The sequence below is a fragment of the Carlito syrichta genome, unplaced genomic scaffold, assembly GCF_000164805.1.
Source record: "Carlito syrichta isolate Samal-C Ts95f unplaced genomic scaffold, Tarsius_syrichta-2.0.1 Scaffold306482, whole genome shotgun sequence".
Lineage (NCBI taxonomy): Eukaryota > Metazoa > Chordata > Mammalia > Primates > Tarsiidae > Carlito > Carlito syrichta.
In genome coordinates, this window is record NW_007250578.1 from 26,058 (window position 1) to 40,941 (window position 14,884).

At 36.7% G+C, this 14,884-nt stretch overlaps 1 protein-coding gene across 1 annotated transcript in view; it reads left to right on the forward strand.

Moving 5' to 3' along the window:
- Positions 1-760: 760 nt before the first annotated feature.
- Positions 761-14,884, forward strand: part of TTC21B (tetratricopeptide repeat domain 21B) — an 86,431-nt gene continuing 72,307 nt past the window's right edge. The window contains exons 1-6 of the mRNA XM_008063028.1: positions 761-831; positions 5,144-5,273; positions 5,361-5,471; positions 8,406-8,572; positions 10,686-10,808; positions 13,736-13,893. Coding sequence (XP_008061219.1) covers positions 811-831; positions 5,144-5,273; positions 5,361-5,471; positions 8,406-8,572; positions 10,686-10,808; positions 13,736-13,893 — 710 coding nt within the window. The 5' untranslated portion in view covers positions 761-810. The remainder of the gene's footprint in view (positions 832-5,143; positions 5,274-5,360; positions 5,472-8,405; positions 8,573-10,685; positions 10,809-13,735; positions 13,894-14,884) is intronic.

Here is a 14,884-nt window from a genome sequence, read left to right on the forward strand (position 1 = left end):
AGCCTGTAATCAATCTCGCGCTTTGGGAGGCTGAGGTGCGTGGATTGCCCGAGCCCATGGGTTCGAGACCCGCCTGGGCAACTTGGCGAGACCACATCTCTATAATAAATAAAAAAAAAATTAGCCGGGCATGGTAGCGCGCGCCTGTAGTTCCAGCTACTTGGAAGGCTGAGGCAGAAGGATCGCCGGAGCCCAGCAGGTCGAGGCTTTGGTGGCCGGGAGCGGCCACTGCACTCCAGTTTGGGCGACAGAGTGCGACTCCAGCTCAAAAAAAAAAAAACCCACCACCCCCACACGTGAAAGTTAACCGCTTTTCCCATCGCTGGTCAAGCCTTGCAGCTCGCTGCATTGCAAGACTGGGCCTCTACCCAAATGTGCAGAAAACGGTGTCTTTGTTTAGAGTCAGTAATGGGAAACATCTTTCTGCCTACGTCCTCCTCCGTTTTCTTTATTCCTTAATTCCCCATGCTCGGTCCCACCCACTCCCTGTGCTCCGGGAGCCGTTCCCCGTTTGATCTCCTTTTCCAGTCGCGCCCCCTTTTCCTACGGCGGATCCTCCCCGGGTCGCCCTAGCAGCCAGCCTGCCCCCGTCCCGCCCACGCCTGCTTCGCGACCTCGCAATCCTCGCCGCAAGGCCTGCCCCTTCCCGCAGGAAGCCAATAGCGGCCTGACCCTGCCCCTTCAAGCCCCGCCCACCGCGTCTCCGGGCACCAGTGGAATTGGGGCCGCGGCGGGGCTGGAGCGGCTGATCCTTCTCTGGGCTGGTGCGAGCGCGCGTGCCGCGTCCCCACGGCCCGCCGTGCGGGAGCCATGGACTCGCAGGAGCTGAAGGTGAGCGGGTGGGCGAGTGGACCTCCGGGGGCTCCTTTGCGGGCAGGCGTTGTGTAGGGGGCATAAGAGAGTTCGGGTGGACTTGGCAAGGCCGCTGCTGCCCCGCTGTGCGTTTGCTGCCCTGGGTGATGGGGTGTCCCCGGCCCGGCAGTGTGGGCCTCAAGCCCACCCACCTGGTCGGCCTTCGTGGGCCCTGCTTGGGTACCTTGAGATCGGGGCGGCCCTGCCGGCGCGCTGCCTCCTGAATTGCCGTGAATATGCTTGTCCCCACCCTGCTTATTGTGTTTACTTTTTAACTTTTGCATCCTGTTTGCTAGGAAAACCCGAGCGCCATATGACCCTGCACCTCCAGGTGTGATTTTTGAGGGCTTACAGCAAAGTAATGTCAGCTCCTCCACTGGACAAAGGAACATAGACTATGTGAAACCAGTGAAAGACTTGAGACTTGAAAATGGAGGGGGTCGTTATTTTAGTGTGATAGTCTTCTCTGTTTATCTCTGTTTATCATACATTCAGCAAATATTAAGGACGATCCACTTAAGAAATGGTGATAATGAAACAGTTAAAGATACGAAAATAAAAGAACTTTTCGGATGATGGTCTTCTCTATTCATTTGTTCCCTGATTCATTCGTTCAGCAAATATTATGAAGGGCTTACTGTATGTCCACTAGAAGCTGAGATGGCAGTGAACAAAACTGAACAGTCCCTGCCTTCACAGATTTTACAGTCTAATTCTGGAGAAAAGCATAATTCAATTAATCGAACATTTATTGAATGCCTCCTATGTGCCTCGCACTATTCTAAGGACTAAAGATACTGCAGTAATAAAACAAAAAAATCTTTCTACTTTTGGAGCTTACACTTGAGTAGGAGGAGCCAGACAATAAGTAGGTAAATAAAATGTGTATCTTGGGAGTTGGTGATAAGTGGATGGAGGACAATTTGGCAGTGCAGGACATTAGGGAGTGCTGGTGTGTCTTTTGCTTTTTTGCTTGAGTTTTTACATTTTCCTTCTGTCGAGTCATTCCCACATCTCCTTAAATATTTTCATTCCTTAAATTTATCCTTTGCATTGCCACTCAAATGAACTCTTTAATAAAAACACTTCAATGCTAAAAATGTGGCTCCTCATCACTTAGACTTGGGAATAGAGCTATTAATATCAATCTCTTCACCCTGTCTTCCTCTCCAACTTTATCATCTTGTCTTACTTTAGCCTATGAAACAGGGAATGGGAAACTTTCTCTACAAAGGACCTGATATGACATATTTTAGGATCCATGGGCCAGAAGGTCTCTGACATCTACTCGGCCATTGTAGTTCAAAAGCAACCACAGAAAGTACTTAAAGGAATGAGCATGGCTGTGTCCCAAGAAAACTTTATGAACAGTGGAATTTGACTTGCATAAATTTTCACATTATGAAATAATTTTCTTTTTCCAATCATTTGAAAATGTAAGAACCATTCTCATTTCACTGGCTTTACAAAAAACTGGCAGCAAGTCAGATAAGGCCCTCAGGCTATAGTTTGCCAACCCCCGTTCTAGAATGTGGATGGCTTTTAATTGTCTCCACAACTCCCATCCCAGTGTACCACTGATGATTTTCTTATGCGTTGTTGTACCTCTGCCTGGCTTGCACCTCTGCCTGACTAACTCCTATACTTTTCTCAAGAATTATAAAAAGGAAATGGGACAAATGTGTATATGCGAGGAGAGAGAATGAGAGGTGTTGCAGTTCAAGAGTCAGCTTTAAATCCTCCCCAAGAATCTTTAATTTTACTCTTCTGTCCTCCCTTCACCCCCCTCCGTCAGTTTTCAAAGCTTTCTAAATGTTATTATGCAAAGCAATTTGGAAGCTCTTTTCTTTCATTTACTATATTTATATTGCTATATTATGTTTAGATTATTTACTACATTGTCTTTCGATTACAATGCCATCTAAAAAATGTAAGCTTTTCTGGGGTAGCAACCATGTCTTATTCATCTTTATATTTATAGTACCTAGCTCAGCACCTTGTACTAGTAGTCAGTCGATAAATGTCTGTTGGACTGAACAACTTAACAAACCAAGGTAGTGGCACTAGGTATGTTTAGTGGGAGATAGATTAGAGAAACAGAAGAACCTACTGACTAATTAGGGGGACTGGGCAAATGGAAAGGGAGGAATCCACAACTCAGTTTTTGGCTAGGGTGACAGGTGGAAAATGGTAATATGAATCTGGAACTTAGATGAGAGGTCTTGGCGAGACACATTTTATTTCATAGGGTTCAGAGGAACTTTTTTTTTTCAGAATAGGACTTTTATGTTATATCTTAGTTAATTCTTACAGCAGCCTATACATTTGCACTACAATCAGTGTTTGATAAAGGAGCAGACTGAGGTATTATAAGATGGACCAGAGATTTGAAACCAGGTCTTTTCACTTTATAATCCATAACCTTTGTATGATACCATGCCATTGCCTTTCAGCGGGATTATAGTTGCTAGGTGATACTACATGCTGTACAGAAGTCAAGTCAGATGATATTGACAATGTCCTTAGTTGTGGCAAAGTAAGAGGTCATTTGCGACCTTAAGGAGTAGGGCATTGGTGGAAAACTGTACTTTGCTTAGGTGTGCTATGGGGGGTCTGGGAGATGGGCTATAGATTACATTTTCAAGAAACATGGCTAAGAAGGTGGATAGAGAGCAGTAATCACAAGGAGGGAAGCAGAGTAGACGTTACAGAGAACATTTACCCAACTGACCTAGAGAAGTACAGAAGTACTTAGACTGTAGCCCTCCAGAAATTAGAGACTATAAAACAGAACTGTCTAGACACCTTCCGATTCCAGCCCTGTCACTTAGTGCTTCATTCGTATTTCTCTTGCTGAACAAGCTATAGAGTCGTAGGCAGGTATGGGATTGTTCAAATTGATTTTTGGTGAATCAGGTGTATTATAGTGATGGTGAAAAAGTAGCTTCCGTCTTTGATCTTTGATTAAGTCAGTTACCAAACCTTAGACATGACCCTGAGAAAAATGGTGTAAAGCACAGACCCAATTAATCAGAACTCAGTAAGTCCTGATAGTAGTTTTCTGTTTTGTAAATCAAAGTAATATAATTTCGAAAAGCTAAAAGACAGTAATTTCCATTGAAAAATAGCACAGATCATTTATTCTTACTGATGATTATTTGGTGCAAATCTCACATATAAAACGGTAACAGTTGACAATAAATGGCTTGAATTTAATTTTTCAGTACTTTGTAATGCTATAGTAACAAAATACCAAATTTTTTTTTTTTTCAAGAAACCTATGGTCTGGCAACGGAAGCCTCTTGCCTTTCTAAAAAAAATTCTGGGCCAGGTATGGTGATTCATGCCTGTAATCCCACCACCTTGGGAGGGTGAGGAGGGAGGATTGCTTGAGCCCAGAAGTTCGAGACCATCCTGGGCAACATAGCATGACTCCATCTTTACCAAAAATAAATTTAATAAGTAGCCAGGAGTGATGGCACACACCTGTAGTCCTCTACTGGGGAGGCTAAGGTGGAAAGACCACCTGTACCCAGGAGTTTGAGGCTGCAGTGAGCTGTGATTGTGCCACTGAACTCTAGCCAGGGCAATAGAGTGAGACTGGACTAAAAAAAAAAAAAAAAAAAGTGTTTTTTATGTGATTTTCTCTTTTCTAAAAACTTTAAGAAAATGTGGGCAAAAAAAAAAAAGATGAAAGTAGCCTGATTTCAGTATACTTAACAGCAAATTTAGGAAAAAAAAGATTGAACTTATTAGAAAACATTGAATTATTTAATTAATTTTGTGTTCATCGTGTCCTGCAATTCTTAGTATTGAGTACTAGACATTAATAGTATTTATAGGAACTTGGAAGAAAAAGATTGTTACCTAAGGTTTTTTTTGTTTTTGTTTTTGTTTTTTGAGTTGGAGTCTCACTCTGTCGCCCAGACTGGAGTGCAGTGGCCGCTCCCGGCTACCGCAGCCTCGACCTGCTGGGGCTTCAGCGATCCTTCCGCCTCAGCCTTCCAAGGAGCTGGAACTACAGGCGCGTGCTACCACCCCCGGCTAATTTTTTTTGATTCATTATAGAGATGAGGTCTCACCAAGTTGCCCAGGTGGGTCTCGAACCCGTGGGCTCAGGCAATCCAGTCACCTTGTTATCTAAGTTTTAGATTATTTCACATTTTAGATTAATAAAAAGGTTGTTACCTAAGTTTTAGACTATTTCACATTTTAGGTTAATATCTACTTCTTGCAATATTTTAAAACACCCAGAATCCCCTCATAACATCTTGTCATTATTTCTTTATAGACTTTGATTAATTACTATTGTCAAGAGAGGTATTTTCATCATGTATTACTTGTTGCCAGTGAAGGAATGAAGAGGTATGGCAGTGACCCAGTCTTCAGGTTTTATTATGCCTATGGTACATTAATGGAAGGTGGGTGCTAATTATTATTATCCATCGCTTCAAAATTCTTGCTTTGCACTAAGAACAATTTTTTATGTTTATAATCTTGATTTTCAGGTAAAGCTCAAGAAGCTCTTCGAGAATTTGAGGCTATTAAAAATAAACAAGAAGTATCACTTTGTTCTCTAATTGCACTGATATTCGCCCATAAAATGAGTCCTGATCCAGGTATAGTATTTCAATATAGTGCTTAGGACAATTTTTTCTATTTAATTCATTTTGATTCTTCTTAATTGCCAAACCATTCAGTCTGACCATACTGTATTATATATTGCCTGTATGTACTGGTTTTATTTTTGAGTTGGAGTCTCACTCTGTCGCCTAGGCTGGAGCGCAGTGACAAACTCACGGCCACCCCAGCGTTGACCTGCTGGGCTCTGGCAAATGTACTGTTTATATCGTATGTGTTTTATCTTCTTGACAAGAACATAAATTCATCAAGCACAAGAAACCTGTCTTGTACTACTTTCATATTCATTTTATGCTATGGTAGAGGTTTCGTTAGTACATAAGGATTGTTTGAGTTAGCTTAAAGGTACATGTATATTAGCAATTGTTGAACAAAAAAAGGACAGCTAAAAATCAGTACTATGCATACATAAATTGCTCTCAAGCAACTTATGTGCAAATATATAGTTTATTTCCTCTATATATTAAACTTCTTGAGGGTCTTTCCATCTGTGATAGGGGCTAGCTCTTGGAAGATAGTCAAAACATTTTTATGGAGTAGTAGGTTGGGAAAAAAATTATAGAAGGAACTCTTTATGTATAAACCAGGAGTTAAAGTTGTGTGGATTGTCTTAGTGTATGCTTTGCTTAATGGCTGAGACAGAAGAACATCCAAATTATAGATAATAAAGATATGGCATTATATTCTTGTACACATATTCAGTAACAGCTAATAGGGTTGTTAAAAATAGGTCCTGTTTCAAATAATTAGGTAAAAACCAAATGTCGTAGCATAGCTTCTTGAATGTTAGAAAAGACTTTTTTAAAGCAAAGTATCACATGCCTCCTTCACTCCACATATACACACAGAAATCAAGAAAAAGTTATTTAAAATATTATGTTTAGCAAGTGAACAAATTTAATAATTATGCTTTCGTTAAGGAACTGTGCTATATATAGCTAGAAGATACAAAAGAATTGTAATAAGTGATCCATGACATCAAGTTTGTAATCAAATTGAGAAAACAAATGTAAAAATCACAAAGATTGAATTATAGTGTTACTATAAAATTATAAAAATATACAACAAATAGTTCCCTAATTAATTGAAATTGATATGTACTATTAATCCATATGAGTAGACTAGAAAGGGTTTGTGAAAGATTGGAACTTACTCTGATCTTTGAATGACAGGTAGAATTTGAATATGAAAAGTAGTGACCAGACAGGAGAAGGGCTGGGCAAATTCATGGAAGTGGTTCAGGAGTAGGCTTTTCTGTGGATCCTTTTTCTCTGTGGGAGTATGTTTACCTAGAGCAGAAAAATTGCATGGGAGATTTGTAGTCAGTAAATCTAAATAAAAGAAGTGAGTATAAAATATTTTCTTTCTAGAATCAGGTTTTTATTTCATTGATTATTCCTACCAGTACTGATTCTGTTGGAAAATGTGATTTCCAGACACTAAAAGATGGTGGCAGAAATATTGTTTGGAGATACCTGAGTGCTAACCCTGCTTTCCACCATGGTGGATACTGAATGGATTTGAGCTGTAGTAGGGACCCAGTTGTCTGTAAATACTGCTTAGGAAAGGCCTACCTTGTTAGTGTACATTCTTCCTGAATGGTGATGTAGCCCTGGATATATAAAGGCTTGAGCTGACTTTGTGCAGACAGTGTCATGGCTAACTGATACCCCATTAGGGACTTGATGGAAATCTAGGCTGAAAAGTGTGATATCTGCTCTTGTCCTGATGACTTATTTTGTGTTTCTGTATCATGGCTATTTAATGAACACTTTTGAAGAGGTACAGGGAGCAGCAGGGAGAGAAGAAAAGGGTCTTCTTGCCAAGAAGCCTATAGCCCTACAGAAACATTATTGTTTCCTTAACTCGTGAAGTTGTAACTTCACATTTAAATTTATGTTATTAGGGTTGAAGTCAGAGTTGTTAGAATCACAGCTCTTAACTTTGGCATTTCTTCTTCCTTATTGCCTAACTGATCCTGATTCCATTCAGGATTTGAGTTTGGTTGATGTTTGTATCCTGAGAAGATCCTCATACATAATTGATTTAACATAAGTTATAGGGTTATCCATTAAAGGGAGCATACATTGTTAAACTATGTAAGTAATAGTAATTATGCTACCTTCACTGGCTAGTAACAGTGGCATGGCATGCTTATATATTTTAGAGTTGGATCTGAGAGCTATTTTGAGTACTAGTACTGGACCAGTCCCTAATAATTGCATCATTTTAGAATAATCACACATTTTTACTTGTCTTATTTTTAAAATATACTGGCATATGTAACCTTTCTATTTGGGGAATGATATAAACTATACAGCTATACTGTGCATTGCAGTCACCATTAACTACATGCGGCTTTTGAGCACTTGAGATGAAGCTAGTTTGACTGAGGAACTGAATTTTAATTTTAATTTAATTCTAGTTAATTTACTTTTTAAATTTAAAACTAACACTTGATTCAGTTATTAGAAAATTTGAATTTGGAATAACTTGAGTCTATGAATCTGTTGAATCTATACTTCAGCTATAAATTTTCCTCAGAAATAATTGATTTCTGAGGAAAATTTAGCATCTTGATTGAGATGTGCTGTAAGTGTAAAATACACACCAGATTTCAAAAAGTTAATAAGAAAAAAATGCCAAGTATCTCATTTATTTTTATATCAATTATGCATTGAAATGATATTTTGGATATATTGGGTTAAACAAAACATTAATATTAACTTTCCTTGCTCTAATTTCTTTGATGAGGCTACTAGAAAATTTTAAATTATATATGAGGCTTGTATTTTATTTCTATCGGATAATACAAAAAAAGAACAAAATTCTCTGCCCTGTTACTCATCTAACCTATTATAAATTCTTGATCTAGAATTTAATTTTCATTTAATCTTGTTTTCTCCTCCCAGATAGGGAAGCTATTCTGGAATCAGATGCCAGAGTGAAGGAACTGCGTAAAGGAGCGGGAGAGAAAGCTTTATACCATGCAGGCTTATTTTTATGGCACCTTGGACGTCATGATAAGGCAAAAGAATATATTGACAGAATGATCAAGATGTCAGATGGTAGCAAAGAGGTGGCTGTTTTTCTGATTTTGAAATAGTAACATTAAAAGAAGTGTATGTCATTGATATATTTAGTAGTGTGTCAGTCAGTTCTTTGTTATTGTTCACTTGTTCTCACTTTGTAAATAATAGCGTTATTTTTAACATTATATGGTAAAATAGGGATTCTCTAAGATTATTTTTATGCTGTTAACTCTTATAAAGATCACTCCCTGTTTCCTTTCTTCCTCCTTCTCTTTACCTTTTCCTCCTTCTCCTTCTTTTCCTCCCCATCTCCTTCCTTCCTCCTTTCTCTCCTTATTGAACAGCTCTACACACAAGACACCATTATTTATACTGTTAATACTGCAAAGATAAGGAATACATAAACTTTACTTTAATGAATGAATCATCTAGTAGTGGCATAAAGCACCTACTCAGCTAATATTGTGAGAAGAGTGATAAAGAGAATGAAAGATGTGATTAAAGTGTGTAAGGAATTAATAGCTGGCATTTATTGCTTGCTGACTTTGTGCCAGGCAGTATTTTAAATTAAGGAGAGATCATATCCCCAAGTGTTAGGAGAATGAGGAAGAATTTTTTGCGGGAAGTAGTATTTGAGCTAAAACCTAAAAGATGGATACAGTTTTAACAGACAAGGATTATGGAAAAGGGAAGTGGGAAGTAATAGATGGAAATGAGATGTTGATTCTGGGTACATAAAAATCTTACATTTGATGGACCACAGGATGCATAAATGATGAGAATGGAAGAAAAACTTGGAGCGGTAGACTAGGACAAACTGAAATATCTTGACTGCTTGGTACAAATATTTGCATCTAATTTGATAGGCATTGAGGGACCATTGAAGATTTTTAATCATGATAGTGATATTATTAGAGTACAAATTCAGAAAATTAACTTAATGATTTGTAAAATAAACTGGCTTGGGGGAAATCTAGAATGTGGCAAAAAGAAAAAGGTAGTACTTTCTGGTAGAAGGTGTTGAAGGACTGCAGAAAAATATTGTCCAGTGAGTACAAAGGATTTGTAAATATCATAGAACTTGTCAAATGATAATAAATAGTGGGGGAAAATAACAAGGTGTCACACATCAGGATATCTTTGAGGCTTTCAGCCTAGATAATTCAGATACCAGTTAACATAAGTAGAGAATATGCTGGGAGGAAAAGCTAGTCTTGGAGGGAGTTAAGACACGCTGTATTTCAGGTGCTGGAAGAAGAGTAAGACAGAAGTAGCAGATGAACTTTTGGAAAAAGAAGAGAAACTTTAGAAGAAGCGTTAGGCTGGAAATGTATAGGTCGAGAACATCTACACAGAGACGGTAGTTGAAACCATTCAAATAATAACAGTGATCTAGTGCATGGATGTAGCCTTGGTTCAGATTCTTATCTGTATTTTCAAGTGAAATACAGGGAGGTAAATATAATCTTAGTTAAAAGTCTATAAATTTTTAATGGAAGAGCATATTTCATAATTTTTTATTTTACTTCATAAAAATAATCAGTTTCCTTCTTCTTATATATCTTATATTATACAACTCATTGGCCCACCAATATGTGTTATGATCAAATTCTTCATAATTCTCAAATTCTTCAGTTTTTAACTTCTCAGGCCTTTCATTTTAAATTAACTGGACTAGTCACAGAGGTTAAAAAGATGGTTGCCAAGCTATCTGACTCTTTAAGATGTGTGAAGCAAGACATCTTCTGTTACCCCATCTTTGTTTATTTGGGCTGATTGCCCAAAAAGAAGCAACAAATTCTTACTTACAAATCAAAGTGCATGTTGAACAGTTATATATTAATAGTAAATTACTAGCAGAGTCTTGGAGAATATTGGGTTTTAGCGCTAATAGAATATTTGATAAGCTTTGTAATGTTAATATTGAACCCAGTAATCTTAAAGGCTGAAATTCACAGTATAATTTTTAAGGCTCTAGGCTGACAGGGGTTCTGAAGTGATTTTACTACAAAGAATTGTATTGTTCTTAACATTATTTGAAAAAGTCCTTTTTTTTGTTGCTAATTACCAAATAATGACATGAGACTTACCTCTTTCATTAACATTTATTTTCTTAATTTCTTGAAAAAAAAAGTTATGATTAGAATTACTCATTTACAGGGACAAGTTTTGAAAGCATGGCTGGATATTACAAGAGGAAAAGACTCTTCTACAAAAAAAGCACTAAGGTATTTTGAAGAGGGATTGCAAGATAGAAATGACACTTTTGCTTTGCTGGGTAAGGTAAGTTGGAGTTCGTGCAAATAAATAATGTTTCAAAATTTATTCATAAGATATTTGAAACTGGCAAAACTAAGTAGCTCAAAAAGATAATTTTCACAATACTTTTGTCAGCTCTCAACTGTAAGAGGTGCTTGAGTTTGTTTAGGACAATGAACAATAAACTAGAGAAATGTATTTCCTACTAAAGTTCTTGAATTTTGGATCAGTATTAATTATTTTTGTTGCTGCTTTTGGTTCATGCATTTTTTCCTCATTTATTGTGTGTCTCCTATATGCAAGGCATCACTCTAGATACTAGGAAACCATGAGCAAAAGAAAACCTCTTGATTTTATGAAGCTTACATTCTATTGGTGGAGATAGACAATAAACAACAAGAGTAAATTATATAGTATGTAAGAAAGTGATAAGTGCAATGGAAAAGAAATAAAGCAGGGAAAGGGGGAGAAGGAGAACTGGGGCATGAATTTGCAATTTTAAGGAGGTGGTTAGAGAAAGTGACATTGAGCAAAGACATATAGGAGATGAGGGTTAAAGCCCTGCAGGCATCTGGGGAAAAGCTTTTCAAGTAGAGGAGGTAACAAATTCAGATACCCTAAGGCATAATCAGGGCGAGCAAGGAGCCCTGGGGCTGAAGTAGAAGGCGTGAAGAGAGTAGAGGTGAAGGCCAGAAGAAGGAAAGTGGTAAGAGGGTGATGAGGGAGAACTATTCTGTAAGGCCTTTGGCTTTTACTTTAAATTAGAAAAATAGGCAGCCAGTAAACAGTTGTGAGCAGAGAAGTAGCATGATCAGACATACATTGTGAGGGATGAGCATTCGGCAGAGTCATTAGAAATCATAGGTGAGTGGAAATACTAGTAGGACCCTTTCTTTAATCACCATTGATGCCTTCTGAATGCCTTAGAATTTTTTTTTTGATTCAGTGAAGAAATTTAATTTTTATGTTGAGAACAATAGTGCATTAGATAAGCAATAATTTGGGGGCATAATAAAGAGGATTAATGTCTTGGTTATTGTTAATGTCCCCACATTGCTCTTTCTGTCAATTTGTATGGGTAGTGAGCCTGTTCCGATTTGCCAAACTACTGTTCGGGCCCATATACCTCAAATTTTAACATAAATGATGTTACTATTTAAATTGGGCATTTGGCAAGTTTTAAAAAAGTTTTTTTTGATCATTCTTCCTTCTTTTAAAGAAAAGCTAATTGATAGTCTTCTGGGATACAGCTATTCTAGGTGTTAATATAAACAACTTAGGAGGGATTTACCTTTTTTTCTCCAATCCTCAAGATTGGTTTGCATTCTTTACATTCAGTTGTGTATTTATTTTTCATTTAATTCAGCAGAAGAGCTGTATTAGTCTAATTTCAACTAGGAATGATATGAAGCAAATGCATAGCAAATTTAGTTTAGTTTAGTATGGCACTTTATATTCATATAGGAGGTGATGGTCTAAGGAAGAATATTAAATGTGGACACAGGTTTTTGTAGCATGATTTTGTTATTGAAGTACCAGCTTTTTTGGGTAAATTCTAATTGCAAATGTAATTTGAAAACATTATCCACATTAATCTCTTTTCTGTTGTCAGTTATTTAGAAACTTAAATACTCTTAAACTGTTTTCAGGTACGTGTTGTAGTTCTACTATACATCTATAAAATGAGCTGGATGCTCATTTTTAATTGTGACATACCAGGACTAAATTTATATCTAAAGGAAATCCAGATGCAAATTTAAAAGAAAAAGAATATGTGATAAATGTGCCTCATTATCTAACTGTATTAGCTAACTATACTTGTAGCTTTATTTTTTTCTGGTTATGGAAGTAATATGTAGATGTAGTAAAAACATTTTTTCAAAAAATATAGTAATATCTGAATGAGAAAATAAACATCACCACTGGATTTAACTGGTTAGACTATTATACATGATATATTTTTATGTAGGTAAATATAGATCTACAAATTTATATAACCACTTTTAATAATTACATAAAAATTTATTAAAGAGATATATGATAGTTTAACTACTCCTCTGTGTACATTTTGGGTTATTCTGTTTTGGTTTTTTTTCTCTGTTGTATCTAAACAATTCTGCCATAAATGTCATCTGTATGCTTCTTTGTGATCTTCTCTAGTTAGTCTCTTAAGATAATTCCTAGAAGTAAAAGTGTTGAAGTACAGGGATTTGTTTGTACTTTATTTTGCTTGTTCTTTGAAACTCTCTTCTTTAACCTAAAAGTAATTTAAAAAAATCATAGAAGTTGCAAAATTTCTTAAATTTTAGAGGCTACTTGCAAATATCCTGGAAATATTTTAATCTAAAAAGATAAATATTTTTATAAATCAAAACATTCTTCTTTATGGCATATCTAGGAACTTTTAAAAAATGTTATTCTTTTATCATGTTTCCAGATATTTAAATGTAAATTTTAAAACAAAATGCTATAAAATTTGTTTTTCTGTGATATTTAAATATTTTGTTTTGATAAAAACTTTTTTTTGTTTTTTTCTCATTAAAAATGTTAACTGGTTGGGCATGGTGCCTCACATCCCAGAACTTTAAGAGGCTGAGCTAGGAGAATTGCTTGAGTACAGGAGTTCAAGACCCAGCCTGGAAAACATATCAAGTCCTTGTCTCTACAAAAAAATTTAAAAATTGGCTATGCATGGTAGCATGCACTTATACTCCCAACTACTTGGGAGACTGAGGCAGAAGGATTGCTTGAGCCCATGAGGTTTAGGCTGCAGTGAGCCATGGTCATGCCACTTCACTCCAGCTTGGGTGACATAGTGAGACCCTGATTCAAAAAAAAGTGATAACTGCCCTTACAGAAAAGTCAGAAAATATTAAACACTAGTTTTCTATCTATGCTAAGTTATGAGAACCTTGATATATAATATCACTTTTTTTTTTTTCTCCCATTAGGCACAGTGTCTTGAGATGCGCCAGAATTATTCAGGTGCCCTGGAGACTCTGAACCAAATAATTGTGAACTTTCCAAACTTCTTTCCTGCTTTTATAAAGAAAATGAAATTGCAACTAACCTTGCAGGATTGGGACCAGACAGTTGAGACATCTCAAAGGTTAAGTAAAAAAAAAAAAAAAAAAATGGCATGTCTTTTTTGGATCTGGTTATAATTTTGAAAAAAAGGAAAATATATGTGTATTTTTTTGTCATTAGATTGTTTTAATTTAATTTTTCCAAATAGTATAGAATCAGTAAACATAAATTATATTGCTTTTAAAAACAGAGTTTGTTGATTTGCATAAATATTTGATTACCTTTTCTAAGACAGACAGTCTTTTTAGTCCAATGGAAAAATATCCTGCCCTCATGAAACTTATACTCAAGTGAAAGGAGCCATATACTAAGCAGATCAAGTAAATAACTTATGTAGTATGTCAGAAAGTAAAAGTGCTATGAAGAAAAGATAAAGTAGGAAGGAGATATATGGGGTATTGAGGGGTTTCATTCTATTGGGTAGTCAAAAGTCTCACTGAGAGGATGGCATTTGAGCAAAGACCTGAAGAAGGTAAGGGGTAAGCTATGCAGATATCTGAGAGAACACATTACAGAAAGAAGGAAAAGCAAATTCAAAGACCTTGAGGCAGGAGTTTGTACATGTCATATGTTTGAGGAGGGTTTTAAGCAAAGGAGTGTGATGATCTGAATTTTATATATATATATATATATATATATATATATTTATAATCAATATTTTTTATTATGATATTGTGGGGTACAGTTAAGGGTTAGGTATACAAATATAGTTCGTTCAGGCATATTGATAAGAGGTGTCTCCCCGTCCCCAGACAGATATTTACTACCATTAATCCCATCTCCCTCCCCCTCCATAGTTTCCCACCACCGTCAGTCATTTTCTTATGGTATTACGTTGGATGATCAAGGTGCACTATATGAGTGAGAACGTGTGATACTCAGATTTTGTTTCTGTGAAAGCTCACTCAGTATTATAGACGCTAGTTCCATCCAGGTGGCTGCGAAATTCATGATTTTGTTCTTTTTTATGGCTGTGTAGTATTCCATTGTGTATATGTACCCCATTTTTTTAA